We start from the raw sequence: 21,257 nt of genomic DNA on the forward strand, positions 1-21,257 counted from the left end.
GCACTGGCCAGTAGTCCGTAGTCCGGTACGTAAGGTACTTTCAGGTATTGTTAGATGTCACCAGCGACTGGACTGGAACCAGACATGGAATCGCCGTGTCTACTGTCAATTTTGCGGTGCGAATGAGTGCACGCGCGCGCACCCTGTCGTGCGTACGCAGTGGACATGGACATGCGCGCCTTTGCGTTGCACAATGCTGCTTTGCTCAAAGACACTGGTGCCACGTTGTGGGATGCAGCAGCCTCCCGTGGAAACCGACGCAAACTGTGGATAGGCAGTCATTTCTCTCCAGAGTCCAAACGACGGCATGCAGTTTGCAAAGAGTTTGCCCTGCACGGACCTATATCAGACGCATACATATTATTAACAAGGCAAGGTTCCGGCTCGTAACCTCGGCTTGATACTTGCTTCCAGAACAACAGTGCTCGCGCGGTGAAGACTTTTTACTGACCGAGATGAAACAGACGCATGATCGATTCTCCATGTTCCCTGGTGATCTTGCCCGGAAGCATGCGATGTCTGTGACAGGTCATCCATTAGAGTGGCGCAATTACTATGCAGCCAGCCGAGAAGAATGCGTACAGCTCAAGGTCCTCGAGGCGGAAGGGAAGTATTGGTGAGCTCTCAATCGGAGCTCTTGACAAGTCCAAATGCCATCTGACAGTACTTGGAGACGGGACACGTTAGTCACGGGACATGAGGTTGAGATGGAGGCCATTGTCCTTCAACTTAAAACCCCTGCATGAAGGGTCCAGTGGCAGTGCACAGTGCCCATGGCACGGTACTTCCACTTTCAATAGTCTGGTCGATGTCCGGACTCTGGCGGTGCGGTGTGACCGTGTGGCCTGCCAGTTGAAACCTGAAAGCAGTGATAATCATTTCGACGATTGCTATTCCCTTGCTGATCATGCAATGCACCCAAGAGGCTCAAGCCCAAGGTAGAAGATCGCCATAACGGCTCATCTGGTGGCTGAACATATCAGCCCTGATTGTCGTTGGCTGAAATTGTCTTTATTTTAATCGAGGAGTAATTATTATCGGCTTGGAGATCGCCATTCGACACGATCCATCATCCAACTACAGCTAGCGTCTCCATGTGGCAGCTGAACTCCAGAGGCCCGAGCGCTTCTAGCGTCAAGCGAGCAATCTGTCGCCTGATAGATCGTCGCGGAGCATCACGCTTCGGCCTCTTTGGCTTCCCTTGGATAGAATCAGCTCCCTCTCTCCGTTACCTTGAGGCCTCGTGCACGACGAGAACAGAACGGCATCGCCCATGATGACTTGTATCACTGGCTGAGACTACACTCCCATTCAATGGCACGTAGTCACCTACCTTCGCTGCCAAGTCCTCGTGATCCCACTCCCAAGCCTACCCTTAATTTCCCGCGCGTAGTGTACGAGTCAGAGTGTCCCACCAGTGACCTGCCTTGATCTGTCCCCGACTTGCAGCAAAATCCAGGAATCATGGTTCCCACGTGTCAGCACTCGAAAAAGATCGGAGCATGGTTGTCAACTTGTCTCCAGAGTCCAGAGTCCAGAAGAGCAGTTGAATTGGGTTGTATCCCTGGGGGCTTTTCAGGGGCACGTTCCCGGGTAGCTCAATCGAAGCCAAACAGTTCGGGTCACGACTCATATCGTACCCCTGAAAACATGCGGCCTGGATTAATCGCCTTTTGAACACAAATTGTCAAAAAATATATGCGATTGATTTATTGGATCGCGTCGTACTATTATATGCGATGGGATCTACCAGATTACGAGGCGGTACTCACTACAATGGCATGGACAGGGCAAGTCACCTGCTAGTCTACAAGGCGACGTGGTCACACACGCAAATGTCACAAACTTTAAAATCGATCTTGTCTTCAATTTTTTTTATTCAAGGCCACCGTGGCCGCGCTCTGGTGACAGTCCAGATGAACTGCTCTTGATGCTGTGTCGTGTTGTAAAAGCCCAAGTCATTCGCTGCCGGAAAGAAAAAAAAGGGGGTATATCCGTAAACACCAGTCGCTCCCATCATGTCGTTCAATATCCGTCGTTCTCTTCCAACGAGATGTGCCCAGGGCCAGCTGAACCAACCCTTATATATTCCAACGTCGCCAATCAGATTCGAGATCCTTTCAACTTGAGCAAATCCAACAAATTCATCCCAACTGTATCTGTATCAGCGTTTGAGCACCAGCGGGCCGCGGAGGCCAGGGGTTATAAGACCACTTACCTCTTTGATGCGGGGCCAGCTTCAACGCAAGCTCCTCCTTGAACGAAGAAATCGAGATGGATCCAACGCTTCCTTTGCGACATCTGTGACAGACGGCTCCTTGTTTCACACCAGTGTATGTGGCATAGTGACAGCCTCCCGGCATAGTTGTACCAGCCGCGCAGGGCGTCGTGATGGTACGGGTGAGTTCGTTGCACTCGGGGCACTGAAGACTGTGACCGTTACACATGGTTGTAAGAGAGATGGGTTTGGATGATCTATCCTGTCTTACAGAGTCTTCCCGTTTCTTTTATACAACTCTGGTCGGCTCTTCCTTTGCTGGCCTGAACTCTGTCGGCATTTAGTAGTGATGATCGTGAGTTAAATCCAAAGGTAAAGGTCACTTTGTTTTCCTTGGCGCAACTTATATGAGCCCAAAGAGTGTCGAGTGAACAGCCCTTTCGTTCATACCTGCGCTTGTTCTGCGCTACACGCATAGGCTTTGGACTGTGTTCTGCTGCGAACATGCACGAACAACTACGAACAGCTCTGAACATCTTAATAGCGCAGAATCCAGCATTCAGGGTCCAGTTCAACAAGGTAGAAAAGTCTATGATGAAGCTTAAATTGACTTCGGTCCTCCCAGGGCAGTCTTGAAAAAGGAGTCCCCGGCCCAACCTCAAGGAAGTGAATCTCCGAGGTAATGTGGCTTCTTCAAATCACCCGCCCACGCCTCATTCTAGAATTATCTAATGGAAGAGAATGGTCTTGAAAGAGCAATGCTGTGACCATAGGCCTGGACGAACGAAATGGTACATGTATGAGGGCTATCTATCTTCAGCACAGGGGCTGGGGATGTACTTGGCAATGGCACTAGGGTTCAGAATTTACCCTCAACAGTGAATCAACTCACAGGAGTGTCGAGCTTCATAAATCTCGTTCCACAGTCTTCGTCGCTCTTCTGAAACGTGTTAGATTGGCGTGGGTAGACAAAGAGGCGATGTGGACAAGGCGGCGCATTGGCCGTCGAGAGACTATTGTCATGGCTCACAGCAACCTCGACGAATTAAGCAAGTACTAGTAGATGTGACAATGCACAATCCAAACAAGGGACACGTGGAAGCATCCATCTCACGGCCGCCGCATTAACAGTATCGGTCGTACCTTTGGGACTTGACAGTTCTCAGAATACCAATCTACCTTGTCCGCAGTCCATCGATGTGGCACATATGGGGCAGTCAATTAGTTAAAAACATCTAGCGGTCAATTTGTGATGATCAGTGTTGTATAATTATTTTAATTGATAAGACTTTTAGAAGGCTTTGGCCATTCTCATCGTAGGGTATCAAATTTCAGGTCAATCCATACTTCCTCCCTTACTGCTGACGCTCAGCCTCCGCCTGCTTGGTGACGTCGTGCTCGACACCACGCTGCTGTGTCTTTCCCTCGGCATGCATTTGGTTGTACTGAGCCTGTTTGGACTCGTCACCAGTCAGGCCAGCGACGGCACTGCCAACGGCACCCTGTGCGCGATCGGAAATACCAGAGCCAAGGTCGGAAAGCTGACCCTTAGCCTCCTGCTGCTGACCCTCAAGATTCTGCTGTCGGCCAGCTTGCTTGAGGTTCTGTCCAGAGTTAGTTACATCACAGTGGTATTTGGTGAATCGGCCGACATACCTCATTTCCCATAAGTCCGCCGAGAGTCTCCTTTGCAGATCCAGCCGTTTGGTTCCACGAACCGTCAGTGCGGTCCTTGTTGTCGGTGACAGCAGCACCAGAGCCAGAGATGGTGGCGCCAGGAAGCTTAGCAGTGGCGTGCGAAGCGTCGTACTCGGACTGGGCCTTGTCCTCGCGGAGGTCACCCTTGGCCTGGTCACCAGTGTTGCCGGTCACGCTGCCGAGTGCCGACTGGACCTTGCCAGTGGCAGAGTCGACGTAGGACTGGAGAGTGGAGGGCTGGTTGCTGTCGGCCATTGTAAAGGTTGATGTGGTGCTGAATGGACTGGTTGGATGTGATCCTGAAGGTTGGTATTTGAGTGCAGGTGTGTTGATTGTGATGGGGGGGAAAAGAAGAAGCCCAGAGGAGTAGGGCGATGAGACGTTTTTAAATAAGATAGCCACGGACTTTTACTCCGGGAGCTTCCAACACCTGCCAACCCATTCTTGTGATGGAAGTCACGATGCCATCGATACAGGTTGACCTGTCTGGGTCTAGTGACATCACTCCTTGCTCGCACTACTTGGCTAAGGCAAGCTGTTGACGTTGCCCGCAACCATTTTGGGGAATAAGGGGGGGTCCTCGACGTGAGCTGTGAGAAGGTGGGTGGGGTGTTCTTGCCGTGACGTCAGAGGTCTGCTGTCATTCTATGTAGAATGGAGGGCAGGAGCGTGCGATGGAGTATGTGATGCCATGGGAATTACGAAGACGCTGTTCAAATGACCAGGTGAAGATGATCACGGTAAGTAGGGCACGAAGGCTGTTGTTCGCGGTAGCACTCTTGATGATCAGTGACATGGAGAGTTCGTGACGGTTCCCGAAATGCACTGACCTATCCACTAATAAAATAAAACCCTACGAGGCAAATAGAAATCATACAGGGCAAACATTGCAGGCTTGGTTTCAATTAGGGGCTCTTGATCTTTGTCCCCTTGTCTGTATTCAACACGGTTCAGCCCTTGTGTGTGTGGCGCTACAATAAAAACAAGATGCTCCTCTCATCCACGAAGACTCCCCTAATCATGCCATCTCGAAGACCGTTGGTATCGCAAATAATGAGGTATCATGATGGTACAGTGGTGTACACGCGCCAGACAGCGCAAAGCACAGAGTGCCATGAGCTTCTGGTCCTCCCCTCCAAACCCTTAGTGCTGGCTCCACTGGATCGTGTCCAGGTCAATACCTTCCTGCACAAGCTCCCATAGCGGGCTGAGCTCGCGAAGGAATGTGACACGCTCTTGGACAGCCTTGAGCACGTAGTCGATCTCCATCTCTGTTGTGAAGCGGCCAATGCCAAAGCGGATACTGCTGTGTGCGCTCTCGTCACTGTTGCCGAGGGCTCGCAAGACGTAGCTGGGCTCAAGCGAGGCTGATGTGCAAGCACTGCCCGAGGACAGCGCAATGTCTTTGAGCGCCATCAGTAGCGACTCGCCTTCCACGTAGGCAAACGAGACATTGACGCAGCCAGGGTAGAAGGAGTTTGGTGCTCCGTTTTGTGTGGTGTGCTCCAGAGACAAGAGTCCCTTGAGGAGTCGGTCTGAGAGGTACTTGATGCGCTTCGTGTCGTACTAAACAATGTGTTAGCGGCAGATCATCCATCGCTGTTTAACTTGCAGAGCCAGATGAAGGAGAAGAAGTCAGATAATGTCTTGTGGTCAACACGGACGCCTTGTCACGGGCATTCAGAAAGCCATGCATGTGAAGATATATCATCACGCAAAAGATGGGGATATGCAAGAAGCAACAAAAACCAGATACGTACCGACATCTCTTCCTTGGCGATACGGCACGCCTCGCCAAAGCCAACCACCAGGGGCGGTGCGAGAGTGCCGCTGCGCAAGCCTCGCTCTTGGCCACCACCGGTGATAATAGGGTCCAAGCGGACCCTGGGTCGTCGCCTGACATAGCAGGCACCCATACCCTTGGGCCCGTAGATCTTATGTGATGAGATGGACATGAGATCAATGTTCATCGCATTGACGTCCAACGGGATCTTGCCGACCGCTTGCGCGGCATCGGTGTGGAAGAAGACCTTCTTTGATCGACAAAGCTTGCCAATCTCCTCGATGGGCTGGATGACACCAATCTCGTTGTTGACCGCCATGACACTGACGAGCGCAGTCTCTGGGCGGATCGCTGCCTCCAGATCTTTCATATTGACAAGGCCATCGTTCTGCACAGGCAGATATGTGACCTCAAAGCCGTCGTCCTGCAAGTGACGGCAGCTGTCGAGCACACATTTGTGCTCTGTCTGTGTCGTAATAATGTGCTTCTTCTTGCCGCTTCGACCGAAGAAGCGAGCCACACCCTTGATGCTCATGTTGTTGCTCTCGGTGGCACCGCTTGTGAAGATAATCTCCTTGGGATCGGCACCGATGAGATCGGCAACGTGCTTGCGAGCGTCCTCAACAGCCTTCTCACTCTCCCACCCGTACGCGTGTGTCCGCGAGTGAGGGTTACCATAGACCCCAACGTAGAAGGGGATCATGGCATCCAGAACTCGGGGGTCGACGGGTGTTGTGGCTTGCATATCGAGATAGATGGGCCGTTGTCCTTCGTCCATCACCGCTGCCTGCTTGAGAACCTGCGCCATCGGGCTGACCTTGGCATTGGTAGGGGCATCGAGGGGAGTGGGAGGCGGGATGTCGACGAAATCTTTCTTATCAAGTTTGATGGCTGTCTCGACGCGAGCACTATCGTGCTTGGTTCCTGTGACATAGCCGCGCCTCGATGCGTTCCTCGCGACAACAGCAGCGGCGGTGCGTGATAAACTGCGAGTGGCTACCGATGCGGCCGACGTCGCGAGGGGGGAGCTGCAACCGAGGCGGCTGCTCGCCCTCAAGGCGGAAGATGTGATGCTGACCATGGTTGCTAATCTCAACCTGCGCGCAGCTTCTGTGCAGCGAAAGGAGATGATTGATGTGCAAACAAGGCAGGTTGTGGTGGCGTCGAGTCGATGACACGGGTAAGATGCGAAAGCGGAGAGCGAGATTTTGGCCTCTTTTTTTCTGGGAGTCCCTTGTTCTGGGATTTGTCATACTAGGAGCTTTCGGTTGACCTTCGGCTCGGGAGTTCAGTGCCAAAAGCCCGGCCGAAGGAGGATGGTGATTGGCTGGACTTTGCATCGCCCGCCGACTCGGGCAACTAATTGTCGCCTCGCGTCAGTGAGTTGATAACACAGTTCCGCCCACAGGATGATATACCGAGAAACGGAACCCTTTGTGGTGATTCGCGTTCATGAAGATGGCTCACTCTGAGTGACCATGGTGCATAGTGCTGAGCGCCATCAGGCTACGGGTAGCTTCCTGGTCACATGCTGTCTGTTAGTGCGAGTGAGGAATCGTGCGCCAAACGCTAGCAAACGCAAATGTCTTGGCCTTGAATACTGGCTGGAAGCTAATTGCCTGTAATTAGGAGGCTACGCTTGCGCCACAGCGCTGGGACCAGCCTCCAGTCGCACGCGCCGCCGCACAGCCACCCTACGTCGTCACCGGTCGATCCTCGTTAACTTAGACGGACGCGAACTCTTTGCTGGCGGCCTTAATCCCTATCCGCCTCTTCGCTGACGCCGGTGGCTCTCGGGTTCTCTTGCTAGCTGCGCGTCGGATCTGAGCCATCTTCTATTTTTCTCCTCTCATTTCGCCCTGCGCGCACGACTGCATCGCAATGAGTTTCAAGGGCTTCTCCAAGAGCTTGACGCGGGTAAGTCTCTCATCGTCGTCATCCTGCCCCTCACCCCACGACGACTGGGCAACATCACAGCCATAGATAGATAGCACTGTCGGCACAGGCGCTCAACAATCTGCAGGCACCGCAACAGATCAAGTCCAAGTTCAACATTGGCGAGTCCACGAAAGACGCCGTATACATCGATGCCGAACGACGCTTTCAGGAGCTTGAGAACGAGACCAAAAAGCTCCACAATGAGTCGCAAAAGTACTTTGAGGCCATCAATGGCATGCTCAGCAACCAGATCGAGTTCTCCAAGGCCATGACGGAAATCTACAAGCCCATCTCGGGACGCATGTCGGACCCTGATGACAGGAAGATCGAGGGCAGCCCGGAGGGTATCCAGGCGTGCGAGGAATACGAGGCCGTCGTCAAGGAGCTGCAGGAGACGTTGGCGCCTGAGCTGGAGATGATTGATACTAGGGTTATCCGCCCCGCAAACGAGCTTCTCGACGTCATCAAGGTCATCCGAAAGACCGCGGTCAAGCGTGACCACAAGCAGCTCGACTACGATCGGCATCGGGCGACCCTCAAGAAGCTGCAGGACAAGAAGGAGCGCAGCGCCAAAGACGAGAAGGCCATGTGGAAGGCCGAGGGTGATGTTGAGGCGGCGACGCAGGACTTTGAGTACTTCAACGACTTGCTCAAGGACGAGCTGCCGAAGCTGTTTGCCCTCGAGCGCGAATTCATCCAACCCCTCTTCCAGTCCTTCTACTACATGCAGCTCAACATCTTCTACACGCTACACGAGCGCATGCAGCGCTGCGACATTGGCTACTTCAACCTCACGCTCGATATAGAGGACGCTTTCCACGAGAAGAGAGGAGATATCCAGGAGCGTGCGGAGGCTCTGTCCATCGTGCGCTTCAAGACGACGGGCCAGCGACGACCCATTCGTTATGGTGGCCGACCAGCCCTCGAAGGTTCCAAGCCCCAGAACCTGCTCACACAGGGAGAGTCAACGCCGGAAAAGGCGAGCCCCAAACTAGGCGGATACTCGCCCGGCGGCGCGGAGGCTGCCGAACCCGCAGCACCACCTCCATATTCCCCTGGCCAACAGACAAACCTTTCAGCCATTGCCGCCGCGAAGCCCAAACCGCCACCACCCAAACCCAAGCCCTCGCGCCTCACCAATGCCCCCGCCGCAGAGATGTGCACCGCGCTGTACGACTACGCAGCGCAGGCGGATGGAGATTTGAGCTTCCACGCCGGTGATTCGATTGAGATTGTGCAACGGACCGCGAATGAGAATGAGTGGTGGACTGGTAAACTCAACGGGAAGCAGGGCCAGTTCCCGGGTACGTTCTCTGCCTTGTGCGTTTCGGCAGCACATTCGCTAACTTTGACACAGGCAATTATGTTAGACTTGGTTAATCAAACCCCCCATAATTTCATATTCTCAAGTCATCCACTAGAATACTTGTCTAAGCATGGTTCAAGGACGATCAGTACACGCGGGACGAACCGCATACTGCCCCGGATTAGCGCACGCCTGACGGGCGACGTGTGACAATTGGAATGGTGCATATAAACTTCATGTGAAGGGAATTCATATTTTCTGCCTGGCTGCCCAGGCCACAACTACCTAATCTAGTATGTGAAGTCATAACCAGCAGCACGCCCACCGTCCGCCGCGCCGATGATAAGATGAAAAGGCTTTGCTGGCGCCATCCACTCGTCGTCGCCGAGCTCTGGCGTGTCCGGCAATTCCAGGAGCCTCTGTGGAACGCTCTGCGGCTCGGTCCCATCCGCCTTGCGCAGACCTGGAATACGGAGCGCAGGGTCAAATGAGACGAGGACAATGGTTCCATTGGTCCCATTGTTACTGACAGGTGAAAACACAAAGACGCGACTATTGAAATCCCGGCGAACCTTTTTCACGGGCTCATTTATAGGTGTCATGAGGTTGAAGAGCATGCTCATAATGGGCTCGTCCTGTCCGCTCTTCACCTCGGGTGGCCATAGGCAAGCAATAGCCTCGTCTTGCTGCCACTCGGTCTCACCCTTGAATGCCCAGCCTGGAGATGTAGAGCGTACAGGACGTCGTTGGGGTCTGATCCGCGTTCGAAGCCTGAAGTGCTTTAGCGTAGTGGTCGATGGCTCGTTCACCAGATCGATGAAGCTGTCTGTTCGGGGATCATAGTCATTTGCGCAGATCGTTTCGAAGCGGGGACTGTAGACATCGCCAACGTGACAGCTCATTCCTGGGTCCCCAGGTGCCCAGTCGCCCTCTTGTCCAAAGTTGTCCAAGTATTGCGCAGGCACAAGGACCTGTCGGTAGCAGCATCTCTCCGTCTTGCCGTATGGAATGTGGGCACAGGCCAAATAGAAGGAAACATCGCCCGTTGCTTCGTCTTGGTAGAGCTTCATAATGTCGAAAGCGTGCCTCTTGACAGCATTGCGACCTTTGAAGGAGCCGGAGAGGTGTTGCAAGGTGCTGGGATCGTTGGTACGCATCCTGAACCAGTGGTAGTAGCTACGCTGTAGGTCGTAGGTGATGGGGCCGAGGGTCGAGCAACTTGACGTTGCGCCGTATAGCACTCTGTCAATGATCTCAAAGCAGACATTCTCTCCCAGTCGGTCGCCGATGAACCCGACATCGAGAAGAAACTTGGGCCCCCATTGTCGAAATCCAATGTTGAAGCCCCTCAAGGACCACCGCCATGTAGAAACCGGATCATCGACGAGAATACCATAGTAGAGGTCATGTTCATCATTTCTCACAAAGATACCGTTGCAGCCCGGTAGGCTCTCCGAGTCGAGTATGCAATGGTGTTGGACATCGCACACCACCAGCCTGAACCAGCTGGGATCGTGTCCCTTGAGGAGGAGTGACAAGATGCCCTTTTCATAGTGGAGAAAATCGACCTGGAATGGCTGGCAAGGGGTATGTCCATACAACTTGGCATAGATGTTCCGCGTATCGATGTGCGCCTCTTCGGCTGCGTTGTCATCGAGGTTCAGGATACGAAAGCAATGACGGCCCAGTTTATAGATGAAAGCTCCGCCCGAGAGAGTGAAGCGGTATGAGACGGCAGCCAGGAGCAGGTGACAGGGCGAACCTGACTCCATGGCTATGGTTCTCTTGCAGAGACGCCTCCATGCGCTCGCAAAGCGCCCCTTTGTCAAGGCATTCCGATATTCAGCAGAATATGACGCTCCATTCTGCACACAAGTCAGTCTTGCTACTTTGTTTCCGCATGGTACGAGCTCACTCTGAGTAAAGTCTGACAACAAGAGTCGGAATAGGCGATAGTTCGTAGAAGAGCCTTGCAAGTCAAGGAGAGGGACCATTGCTCGCCCAAGGTCATGCAAACCAGTATCATCTCCAGCAGCTCCTGTGGCATATTCAAAAGTAGAGACATTGGGTACGACGTTAGCTAGCAAGAAGAGAGCGTAGCTCCAGACCAAGAGAATCAAACGAGTGAACAGAAATCGAGCCACTTGCTCATACATGTAGGAAACATGAACCCAGTGCTCGTGACAAAGTGCATCCTGAGCGGGGACTGCACATTGATTGTGAGGCTGCGCATTTTGACCTTGTGTGACGCGAGAGTCTGGCATGAGGTGTCCTTGGCCAACGACACGAGTGATGAGCTAGAGAGCCGAGACTTTGACCGGTGCCCATGTCTGTTACACTGCAGCCCACGCACAAAATGGTTTTTTGAACAGCGTCTTGGTTGTGGGATCAGTGAGAGGCAATTTGGCCACTATCGTCGGTTCAGTTGGCTGAACAGTCGTACGTATGTACGTTGGGGCGCGTCCTTGTCCACCGGTTAGGTGCTTCTCCGTCACTACCTACTCCGCCACTTGCAAGGTGTCACTTGCAAGTCTGGCCAGTTGCATGCTCAATTGGGGGGAATGGGGTATGCGAGAGTGTGTCTGGAAATCAGGCGCTCGGAAAATCGGGCTTTGCGGCCAGCTCATCAAGTTGCGAGGGGTGAGGAAGGCAGACAAGAGGCTCTCTTTAGGCGACTGGAGTCAGTCTCTCGATGATAGTACTGCCTACCCTGTAGTCAAAACTCACAGTGCCTTCAGCACGTTTGGTTTTGCATTATGAGACGATGCAATAGAATTATAAAAACCAACAATGATATCTTTGCGTTCGAGGAAGGTTGATAGGCCGTTGTAGGCGCCAATGTGACAGCGTGGTGAATGACTAACATCCGGTCAGTTTATAAATGCCGTAAATGTTTGTTATTTTAGACACCAATATGCATGTTGGCTATATCCACAATACATACTATAGTGAATAGCAGATAAGGCTGACTTGGAAGGTCGTCTGATCCAAAGGATATATAGCTCCTCACAAGCCTCTATCACTCCTATCTATCCAGGTATACTGGCCTCATAGCCTGTTCCCAGGCGCGTCATCCCGAACCCCCCAAAAGGCCGGTGTCTCCACAAATGCGGCACCGGCACCGTCCGCGCCCTTCGGGTTGGATACATGGTTGACTTCTCATGTTCTGGGCGGGCGGCCCTACTACATCGAACTTGCTCTTGCAAATACGTAGTCGCTCCGTGGAAGCTTTCACTTCTAGACCACCAGTCACTTCTATCGCCTCCGCATCGCAATGATCGACCTCACGGCACCTTTCGAGGCCGATAGGCTCCTCGAAATCCGGACGTCGGCCATGAAGCAGATGCCAGGCCTCACGATCATGTCGGGAATCGACAAGAAACTGTGCAACAGGCCCATGAAGATCGACGAGGTGGGCCTCGAGGGCGACGAACACGACCTGACCTTTCATGGGGGCCCTGACAAGGCCGTCCTTGGCTGTAAGCTCAAGCAAGATCCCTCGACAGAGAGTGCACCTTGATATTGATGCTCAAAGACTGCTCTTCCCACTACCCAAACTGGCAAGAGTCCTACCCTGAGGCAGCAGACAAGTTTGTGCCAGGAGGATTCGGCGAGAACTTTGTCACGGCGCACATGAACGAACGCAATGTCTGCATAGGCGACATCATCTCCGTGGGGTCCGAGGTTATGCTGCAGGTTTCCCTACCCAGATCCCCCTGCTTCAAGCTAAACCACCGCTTCTCTCTCAAGAAGTTTGCGCCTGTCACTTACGAAACGAGCCGTACGGGTTGGTATTACCGCGTCATCCGCGGGGGGATGGTCCAGGTGGGAGACGACCTTCGTCTGGTCGAGAGGAAATGGCCCAAGTGGACGATTGAGAGAATCCAGGAGTACCTACACCGAAACACGGACAACTTTGAGATGAACCAGGAGCTGTCCCGCATCGAGGAACTCGGCATGGAGGCGCGAGGCCAATTCCAGAACCGAGTCGCCAAGGCTCTGAAGAAGAAGGACGCAAAGACGGAGACGTGGACTGACTACAGGATCATTGAGCGCCACATGGAGACGCCCAGGGTTGTGTCTCTGACTTTTGAGGCGGTGGACCCAAGCGTCAGCGTGGAAGAGAAGGAGTTTGGTCTTCATTCGAAGCTCAGGCTGCCAAACACCCTGACGAGATCGTACTCGGTGGTATCGGGGGAGGGCAAAGCTCTTGGTCGCCGGTTCGAGCTCGGCGTCGCGCTTGAGAAAAACAGTCGAGGCGGATCAAAATACCTGCACGAGAATGCGCACGTGGGCGACGTGGTTCCCGTGGGCAAGTTCACGACCAGCGTCGCGCCCGATGCTTCGGCCAGCATGCATGTCTTCATTGCTGGCGGGATCGGCATCACCGCTTTCATCGCGCTGATGAAGCGGTGTTTCCAGATCAACTGGGACTTTAAGCTGCACTATGCCGTCCAGTCCGTGGAGGACATGCCGTATCGGGAGAGACTCGCGCCCTACGGGTCCAAGGTCGTCGTGTATGACAAGTCGAAAGGTCAGAGGATGGACATCAACGAGATAGTCAGGGGGATGCCGTGGAACAGCCACCTCTATGTCTGCGGACCGGACCGGATGATGGACGCAGCGAAGAATGCAGTGGCAGAGAGTGGTCTGTCCCCCAACGAGGTGCACTACGAGGCCTTTGGGGCCAACATCTCGGGTGATCCGTTCGAGGCGGAAGTGGCCAACAGAGACGGCAAGGTCGTCAAGGTTGGCGAGGAGGAGAGCCTGCTCGAAGTACTGCGACGCGAGTTTGATGATGTCCCCTCGAGCTGCGAAGTCGGCAATTGTGGCACATGCAAGGTCTCTCTCATGAGCGGCCGGGTTGATCACCGAGGCACGGCCTTGTTGGAAGAGGACAAGGCTTCCTCCATGTTGTCGTGTGTTAGTCGCGGTATTGGTCGTATTGCGATTGAGATTTGAGCAGACACCAGGCAACAATAAAATGGATAGATTATTATATATATTCCACACGGTTGTGAGGGCGTCGTTGGTGCCGACACGCGGGGACAATCACTGCGCTCACGCACTGTATCACGCACTGTATCAATCGATAAGCCGACAGCCAACTTTTTTCTGACCTTCGAATCGCTTTCAACACTGAATACCACAACGCAAACACAGTTCCTTCTCATCCACGACGAGCGTCATGGCGCCCCAAGAAGCTGCAGACGGCCAATTCGCCATTCTGCCTGTGCGCATGATTGGATCGGAAGCATATCCCGTCGAAACCGTCCATGAGATCAGGGTCCGGCCAAACAAGCCCAAGTTCCCAACCGCCAACGATGGGCGAACGCTCTACCTGAAGAACGTCCCCGCCGATAGCACAGAAGCTCTCTTTCGTGAACTGTTCGCCACTCTCCTCGGCGGGCAGCGCCAATTCGAGTCCATCACATTCGAGAATGAGGCGCAGACGGTCCTCGCTGTCGACCCAGCCCGCGCTACGATGATCCAGGGCTTTGCGAAGAAAAGGAAACGCGGAGATGTCGAGGCGGAGGAGCGTCGAGAAGAGGTGGCGGCGCAGTTGCCCGAAATATGGACACGCCGACTGCAAAACAGCGGGAGCACGGCTACGGTCCTCCTGGTCGAGGAAGCAAGTGTTGCAAGGGTTCTCAAAAAGATCGATAGGATCCACAGCGGCAAAGGTACACAGCCGATCTGGGGGCAGGGCGTCGACGAAAAGGACGTGTCTCCGCTGTCGACACCGTGGATCGCGACACATTTGCGACTGAGCCGGGCCGACAAGCTCGAGACCAAGAATTCGGTGCACGCGTTCTTCAGCGTCTTCAACCGCAAGGAGAAGGAAGCCAACGAGCTCGCCAAGCGACTGCGCAACGAGCCGGACGAGGATGGCTTCGTCACCGTCACCAAGGGCAGCAGGAATGCACCGGCCAGCCGCAACGAGGCCGACGAAGCCCGGGCCAAGATGCTGCAGAAGGAGGCGAAGAAGAAGGAGGAGCTCAAGAGGTTCTACCGCTTCCAACTACGCGAAGAGCGCAAGCGGGAGCAAGCCAACCTGCTCAAGGGCTTTGCGGCGGCACAGGAAAAGGTCGCCGCGATGAAGGAGAAGCGCGGCAAGTTCATGCCCGAGAGCTGAGAGGGCCCGCTTGGGCGAGCAACAAGCACAACAGATATATGGGTGAGTCGTCCCCTCTGCATTTGCTGTCTCTACACACCATGACTGTGATGACGCCGCGGGGCCATCAGAAGCAGGCTAGAGATCGGGGCGCTTCTCACAGTGTCTCGTCTCGAGGACGCCGGCTCATGCTGCACAAACACCGCGTAACAATCTTCTCAAACTATCTGAAATGCCAATCAAATCTTACTCGTGTTCTTTCGAATCATTTTGGATCTTGGCTGACTAGATCTGCAGTTCTCTGCTGTTCAGGGGGCGCACCATGCCACGCTCAGGCTAGGCGGCATATTGGCAGTTCTGGTCTCGGGGACCGCCCTGACCCGTGGCCAATGTGATAAAGCCCAGCAGTATGGGGTGCTGGGGGCGATCTCCCCCGGAGAGCGTTTGTCTCACACGGGTGTTTGGCCTTTGCAGATTGCTCCGCTTGATCTGCAACAACTGCTAGCTCCCTACATGCCCTGACTCCTGAATGTCAAGCGCCAATAACGCGAGAGGGAGGAAGGCGACGGGCTTGAGAGTTGATCTTTGCAGATGCAGGCAGCTAAGCTCCCTGCCATGCCGATATCAGAACATCGCTGTGCCAGAAGGCCGATGTTGAAGAGAACACTGCCAGAGTTGACTGAAGGCTTTGGGTTCCAAGCCAGGATTGCGGCATGAGGTGGACACACAATCTAAGAGATAAAACTCGTCATAATTGAAGGCACCTCCAGAGACCGTTCATTAACCTGACCCTCACCATCTGATGCAGATCTAATTTGCCTTGTAAAGCGATGGGAAGATGGTCCTGAATAGGCTGTAGAATTACCTGGGCTCACCCCACAGGCGCCAAGAGCAGCACTTAATTATACCTTACATAGCATCCAAAAGCTCAAGTGTTCCAATTGTTTGCAAGAGATAGCATGAAATATCGACATCTCGCTAATTTGAGGATCGTGGCGGGGTCAAAGGGACTTGGACGAGTGATGCTGGTTGACCCGGCAACGAAGCGAATATCCACAACAAACCGCCTCGTCGCGACTTTGCGCCTCGCGATACCGCGCCCAATGCAGACTTCAACACCGGATTTACTTTCTACGCCAACGAGACGATGGTAGAGAGGTCCTGATTTTCGAGCTTCTACCCTTCCCATCAAAGGCGCCATGATTGACACCGAGAACCTGCGCACGGCTTCGCTGTACATCAACAACCAGCTCCTGTCTCGGGGCCTGATCAAAGATGGTCAGAGCATCGATTTTGCGAGTCCATGTGACGGTGACGATGGCGCATACACCATGGGCCGCATCATCAGCGTGGTGAACGACCTCATATTGAGGCGTGATGTGAGTACTACGACGTGTCACGCGCCTGAGACAAGCTAACGTCTGCTTTAGCGCGATGCTGCACAGCGCGAATCACTCTCGGCAACGATGCGAGCTTTGCGCACTGACAACTTGAAACTTACAAACGATTTGACACGGCTGTCGGAGAAGAGCAGCGAGGCTCAACGGAAGCTCGACATTGCCGAGTCCTCAGAGACCGCCGCCAGAACCCAGCTACGGTCCGCCGAGGCTGCTGTGAGGGGGCTCAAGGAAGAGATGGCGCGGACGAAAGCCCTGGTGGCGCAAGCGCGATCAGCGTGCGCGAACGACGTCAGACGGCGGGATCGACAGATTGACACGCTCAAGAAGCAGCTGGGCGAAGCTGGTCGGCCGCGCGGTACGAGGTCGAGCCCAGCCATCACCACGATCAATATTACGGGGGACTTTGGGGCGGAGAAGCAGTCCGCTACATCCAAGTCAAACACGGCGACGGAAGAGTACAGCCTGCGCAGCGAGACGAACGGGTTCCTGGCCAAACTGGCGCAAGACCTCAGCGAAGAGAATGAAGCGATACTCAACGCTATGCGACATACGATGACGACGTTACGACATATGAGCGGCTACAATAAAGCAAGAGATGGGGACGGGAATGCTGTGAAGCAACCGTCATGGGAGGACATGGCCTCTGAGCTTGACTCGGTGTTGGAACACATGAAGACCATCCTGACGAACCCATCATTCGTGCCGATAGAGGAGGTCGAGATTCGGGAAGAAGAGATCAATCGACTCAAGGATGGATGGGTCAAGATGGAGAATCGGTGGAAGGAAGCAGTGCTGCTGATAGACAGTTGGCGCAAGCGGATGGCTGCCAGCGGCGAGCCGGTACGCGAGGACGAGCTGCAGATGAGCTTGCGCCTCAGTCCGATCCGCGTGGGAAGTGCCAAAGGGCATCAGAACACTGGATTGCTTGGACTCTCCACTGTGGCAGAGGAATGCGAAGAGAGCATGTCACATGCGCAGCGGTCACCGTGTCCGGCGGCCGCCCAGCCTGCTCGAGTCCACGACCTGCAGCTCGATGAGCAGGACGAGTCAAGCTTGGAACTCACAGACCTGAACAACGACAGCGCCATGGCGGATGAGGAATGGCTGGGGCCGAAAGAGGAGCAGCCGAACTTTGAGGTGTTGCAGGAATCAGTCGCCGACCCCCAGGACGTTTCCTCGCGGGAGTCGTCACCGCTTCCTGAGCCACCACAACTGAGTCCTCTGCGGGCGTCGCCTTCAGCAGGGAACAGACGTGCCTCGCGTGCTGAAAAGACAAAGGAACGCCCGGGAGACTTCAGCACCATCATTGAAGAGAACACGCGCGATCTGGAGGAGAAATCGCCCTCCAAACCATCGTCACGTCGTGGCACGCCCAAGCACGCTGGCATCAGCAAGACCCGTCGGCAGGGCGCTAACCCCCGACGCTCCCCGGCACGGACATCTCTCGAAGAAGCGCTTCTCCCACAACCGGAATCGGAACCCGAAGAGGCACTGGCAGCGGCAGATTACTCCACGGACGAAGATGAGCTCGCTGCTGCCCCTCCCCAGAAGACACCCCGTCGCGAGACTGTCGTCTCCAAACTACCTGTAGCCAAGGAGGAGGCAGCGCAGCAGAGTCCGCTGACCATGGCCAACATTGCAGCCAAGCTGGCGGCTTCAGAGAGGGAGGCGGATGCAGCCAGGGTGAGGGCGAAGCTCAGGGCCTTGAGAGGGGTCAAGGAAACAAAGCAGTCTGCCGCTGCTGCTGCAGCTGCAGTCCCAGCCCCTGAGCCTGCGTCGAAACGAGAAGAGCCAGAGGAAGACGGCGATGGCGATCCTGTGAAACAAGATCCCAGTGCGCAGAAGCAGGTCAAGAGGAAGAGGGACAAGGGGACAAGCAGGGTGACTTCGAGGAGGCGCAGTACGCTCAGTCCTTGGGAGCTGGACAAGCTCATGGCTGGGAATGTGCAGTGATACGCTGCGTATGGGTCTGGCGTTGGGGGCAATCGACAAGCGTGATAGAATCTCAATGGGATCCGTTTGATTTCTTAATGGCCATCTTGCTTGCTCTTTTCTTCATTGTTGGCAATCAATCCAAGGCAACGTACATGTAGTCAAGCATGCCGCATGATGTGGAATAGACCATTCCATCGAGCCGATCATCACCAACTGATGAAGCTGTCTAAAAAACGGGCCAATCACGTCACCGCGCGCGGGACGACGACACGTGCTGAATCAGCATGCGCGATAGGCATCGGGACTACATTGCTGACCAGAGGATCCGGCATCTCTCGAGGGGTCTTTCTCTTCCTTTTCGACACACAGCTTCAGCCTCGCTCGCTGCACGATACACCATGAAGCTGATCATCGCGGTGCCCGCGATCTGCGCGCTGGTCATCCGCGCCTACACCAAGAATTCACTGACCACACCAGGCCTCGTTGTGGCCGCCCTCACAGCGATTGCCCACGCCTACCATCCGTGGAACCTACCCTTTGTCCTGCTGGTGGTCTTTTTTCTCGCCGGGACCCGGGTCACGCACGTATGTTGAGCGCTCTTGCTGCTCGGTCTGTGAACCCCGCTCACATGCAGGCAGATCAAGGAAGATGTCAAGGCCAAACTGACGGTGGCTTCCAAGGGAAGCTCTGGCGGCGAGGGGCCGCGCACACACGTGCAAGGTAGGCGAGCGGACTTTTGTGAAGCTACTCATGGCAAACAGCTGACACTCTACAGTGCTCGCCAACTCGCTCGTCGCTTCCGTCCTCACCGTCCTCCACGCGAACCAACTCTACGCTCGCCAAGCGAGGGTCGCCGATCCAAACAAGGCGGGGCCCGAGGGAACACTCTGCTACGCGTGGGGAGGCGATATTCTCATCGTTGGCATCATTGCCAACTATGCGGCTGTGGCGGCTGACACCTTCAGCTCAGAGCTGGGCATCCTGGCCAAGAGCGAGCCGCGTCTGATTACATCACCTACGCTACGAAAGGTGCCACGCGGGACGAATGGCGCAGTCACACTCTGGGGTCTGGGAGCTGGACTATTTGGGTCCATGATCATTGTGTCGGCAGCCACCGTGTTCTTGCCCTTTTGCAGCGACAAGACGGCTGGGCATGTCGGGGGCGGCTCACCTTGGACGCAAGCCGAGCGCCGGATGTTTATGGGTACACTGGTCATCTGGGGCGCGCTGGGCAGCGTCCTTGACAGCATCCTGGGCGGCCTCTTTCAACGGTCGGTGAGGGACGTGCGGTCGGGCAAGATTGTGGAGGGCGAGGGCGGCGTCCGGGTGCTGGTCTCTGACAGCTCGTCCAAGGTGCCGTCACGCGCGCAGGTGAAGCAGGTTGTGGGCGACAAGACGTCGGACCAGCTCCAGGGCAGTGCGGTGGAGACGCCGGGCTTGAAGACGGACGCAAAGCACAACCCCATCGACAAGCACAGGAGGTCCAGCTTTGGCGACGAGCAACCCTCGAGAGTGGTCGAGAGTGGCTGGGATCTGCTGGACAACAACGACGTCAACTTTTTGATGGCGGTGACGATGAGCGTGGGCGCCATGGCAGGCGCCGGCTGGTACTTTGACATCCCCGTAGAGGACGTGCTCAAAGTGTAATCATGATGTCGCGATAGAGAGCAAAGAAAAGGGTCCATGTGGGTTGATGTATCGCGATGCAACCCAATGTAAACTTGTGGGGTGGCGGTCAATGACATCGGCGTGCACGCGCGTGCTCAGTTGCAACACCCACCATCAACGTCACTGGGGACTGAGGCCGGAGGTTATGCTCAGCGTGACTTTGACCCTGATTGTCACCATGGCGACGTCAGTGCACCTGGAGCTAGAAGCCCGACGGGAGCGGAGAATTATGTTCAGTATTTCGTCGTGAAATCAGCGACAGCGTCTGCACAGGAGCATCATAATTATTGATATTGTGCTAGCACCACGCAGGTAGGCAGATGAAACCGACTGCATCGGAGAGCAAACCCCGAAACTGCCCCTCCACGTCCTCCGACTCGGAGCCCCTAAGGACGATGGTCAGGGTGCGAACTTCAAAGCCTCTCCGTGGGTACGTACCTGTTGGGGTCGTCGGATGCGCCCTTTGACAATGCTCGGAAATGCTCCCCCAAAGCTCTGACTGACTGGACTTTCCCCGGTAACGGACCATCGAGATGAGCGATTTTAATAATTGCCGTAGCGACACTCGTCGCACGCGTAGGGAATTGGGCCTGAAGCGTTGCTAACGATGCCAATGCAGAGCGCGCAAAGCTTCCCGTCGGCCTCGTTGAGTGAGAGCAATTATGCACGGTATGACGTACAGCCAATCAGGAGCCAGTGATAAGATGGTCGGCTCTGCGCGTGTGGCGCGCCGCCCGTGGCTCTATACGTATCCGTACTTAGTACGGGAATGTGCAGCCTATAGGCTATACTCGCAGCCGTAGATCGCCTTTCTTTGGGGTAAATCTTTAAGGCAGATCTGCGCTGAAAGGGTGAAGCCTGAAGACTGCTGGGGTGGGATCGTGGCCAGATCAAGTAAGAGCTCACGCAGTCAGAAGCAAACTATTTGGTAAGAGAGAGAAAATGAGCCGGAATGCAAATTGGGGGTTCCCTGTGTGTGAAACAAGCAATCACAGTTCTGTTGGGCAGCGTTACACTTTTGCTCTGCATGGGGGGGGGGGCTCCGATCCAGGGACGAGATGCGCCATATGGCCGATGGAGCAACCGCGGCAGCTGAGGTGAGGTTATTCACGATAGCTGCGCGTTAGGGGAGGGCATGCGCCCAAGATTTGCGTCGTTCGCTTTGGGCACAATCTGCTACTCTAGTGGCGCGAAAG

General features: G+C 54.8%; 8 protein-coding genes across 8 annotated transcripts; 5 read left to right on the forward strand and 3 right to left on the reverse strand.

Annotated features, from left to right (window-relative positions):
* Nucleotides 1-3,459: 3,459 nt before the first annotated feature.
* On the reverse strand, nucleotides 3,460-4,447 carry F5Z01DRAFT_245919 (uncharacterized protein). The gene is made up of 2 exons (XM_046258448.1): nucleotides 3,875-4,447; nucleotides 3,460-3,822 (listed from the first exon to the last, which is right to left on the reverse strand). Exons 1-2 carry the CDS (start codon nucleotides 4,169-4,171, stop codon nucleotides 3,574-3,576), a joined length of 546 nt encoding a protein of 181 aa, XP_046115953.1. The 5' UTR covers nucleotides 4,172-4,447; the 3' UTR covers nucleotides 3,460-3,573.
* Nucleotides 4,448-5,059: 612 nt separating this feature from the next.
* F5Z01DRAFT_626303 (pyridoxal phosphate-dependent transferase) lies at nucleotides 5,060-6,780 on the reverse strand (the record flags this gene model as incomplete). The annotated part of the gene is made up of 2 exons (XM_046261475.1): nucleotides 5,060-5,482; nucleotides 5,677-6,780. 2 exons carry the CDS (start codon nucleotides 6,778-6,780, stop codon nucleotides 5,060-5,062), a joined length of 1,527 nt encoding a protein of 508 aa, XP_046115954.1.
* An 800-nt stretch (nucleotides 6,781-7,580) lies between these two features.
* On the forward strand, nucleotides 7,581-9,017 carry F5Z01DRAFT_682832 (BAR domain-containing protein; the record flags this gene model as incomplete). The annotated part of the gene is made up of 3 exons (XM_046265795.1): nucleotides 7,581-7,616; nucleotides 7,723-8,941; nucleotides 8,995-9,017. The coding sequence occupies 3 exons, from the start codon at nucleotides 7,581-7,583 to the stop codon at nucleotides 9,015-9,017; spliced, it is 1,278 nt and encodes a 425-aa protein (XP_046115955.1).
* A 216-nt stretch (nucleotides 9,018-9,233) lies between these two features.
* On the reverse strand, nucleotides 9,234-11,207 carry F5Z01DRAFT_638670 (uncharacterized protein; the record flags this gene model as incomplete). Its single annotated transcript, XM_046262391.1, has 1 exon — nucleotides 9,234-11,207. The coding sequence occupies one exon, from the start codon at nucleotides 11,205-11,207 to the stop codon at nucleotides 9,234-9,236; it is 1,974 nt and encodes a 657-aa protein (XP_046115956.1).
* A 687-nt stretch (nucleotides 11,208-11,894) lies between these two features.
* Nucleotides 11,895-14,018, forward strand: F5Z01DRAFT_245929 (pyruvate kinase-like protein). The gene is made up of 2 exons (XM_046258449.1): nucleotides 11,895-12,422; nucleotides 12,479-14,018. The coding sequence occupies exons 1-2, from the start codon at nucleotides 12,218-12,220 to the stop codon at nucleotides 13,903-13,905; spliced, it is 1,632 nt and encodes a 543-aa protein (XP_046115957.1). The 5' UTR covers nucleotides 11,895-12,217; the 3' UTR covers nucleotides 13,906-14,018.
* Nucleotides 14,019-14,131: 113 nt separating this feature from the next.
* Nucleotides 14,132-15,079, forward strand: F5Z01DRAFT_638672 (ribosomal RNA-processing protein 7-domain-containing protein; the record flags this gene model as incomplete). Its single annotated transcript, XM_046262392.1, has 1 exon — nucleotides 14,132-15,079. One exon carries the CDS (start codon nucleotides 14,132-14,134, stop codon nucleotides 15,077-15,079), a length of 948 nt encoding a protein of 315 aa, XP_046115958.1.
* A 1,080-nt stretch (nucleotides 15,080-16,159) lies between these two features.
* Nucleotides 16,160-18,494, forward strand: F5Z01DRAFT_711001 (Afadin and alpha-actinin-binding-domain-containing protein). Its single transcript, XM_046266477.1, has 2 exons — nucleotides 16,160-16,437; nucleotides 16,489-18,494. Exons 1-2 carry the CDS (start codon nucleotides 16,258-16,260, stop codon nucleotides 18,409-18,411), a joined length of 2,103 nt encoding a protein of 700 aa, XP_046115959.1. The 5' UTR covers nucleotides 16,160-16,257; the 3' UTR covers nucleotides 18,412-18,494.
* Nucleotides 18,495-18,791: 297 nt separating this feature from the next.
* On the forward strand, nucleotides 18,792-20,040 carry F5Z01DRAFT_626301 (integral membrane protein DUF92-domain-containing protein; the record flags this gene model as incomplete). The annotated part of the gene is made up of 3 exons (XM_046261474.1): nucleotides 18,792-18,977; nucleotides 19,032-19,131; nucleotides 19,169-20,040. 3 exons carry the CDS (start codon nucleotides 18,792-18,794, stop codon nucleotides 20,038-20,040), a joined length of 1,158 nt encoding a protein of 385 aa, XP_046115960.1.
* Between the last annotated feature and the right edge of the window lie 1,217 nt (nucleotides 20,041-21,257).

This window comes from Emericellopsis atlantica, assembly GCF_019669845.1.
Source record: "Emericellopsis atlantica unplaced genomic scaffold F5Z01scaffold_23, whole genome shotgun sequence".
Lineage (NCBI taxonomy): Eukaryota > Fungi > Ascomycota > Sordariomycetes > Hypocreales > Bionectriaceae > Emericellopsis > Emericellopsis atlantica.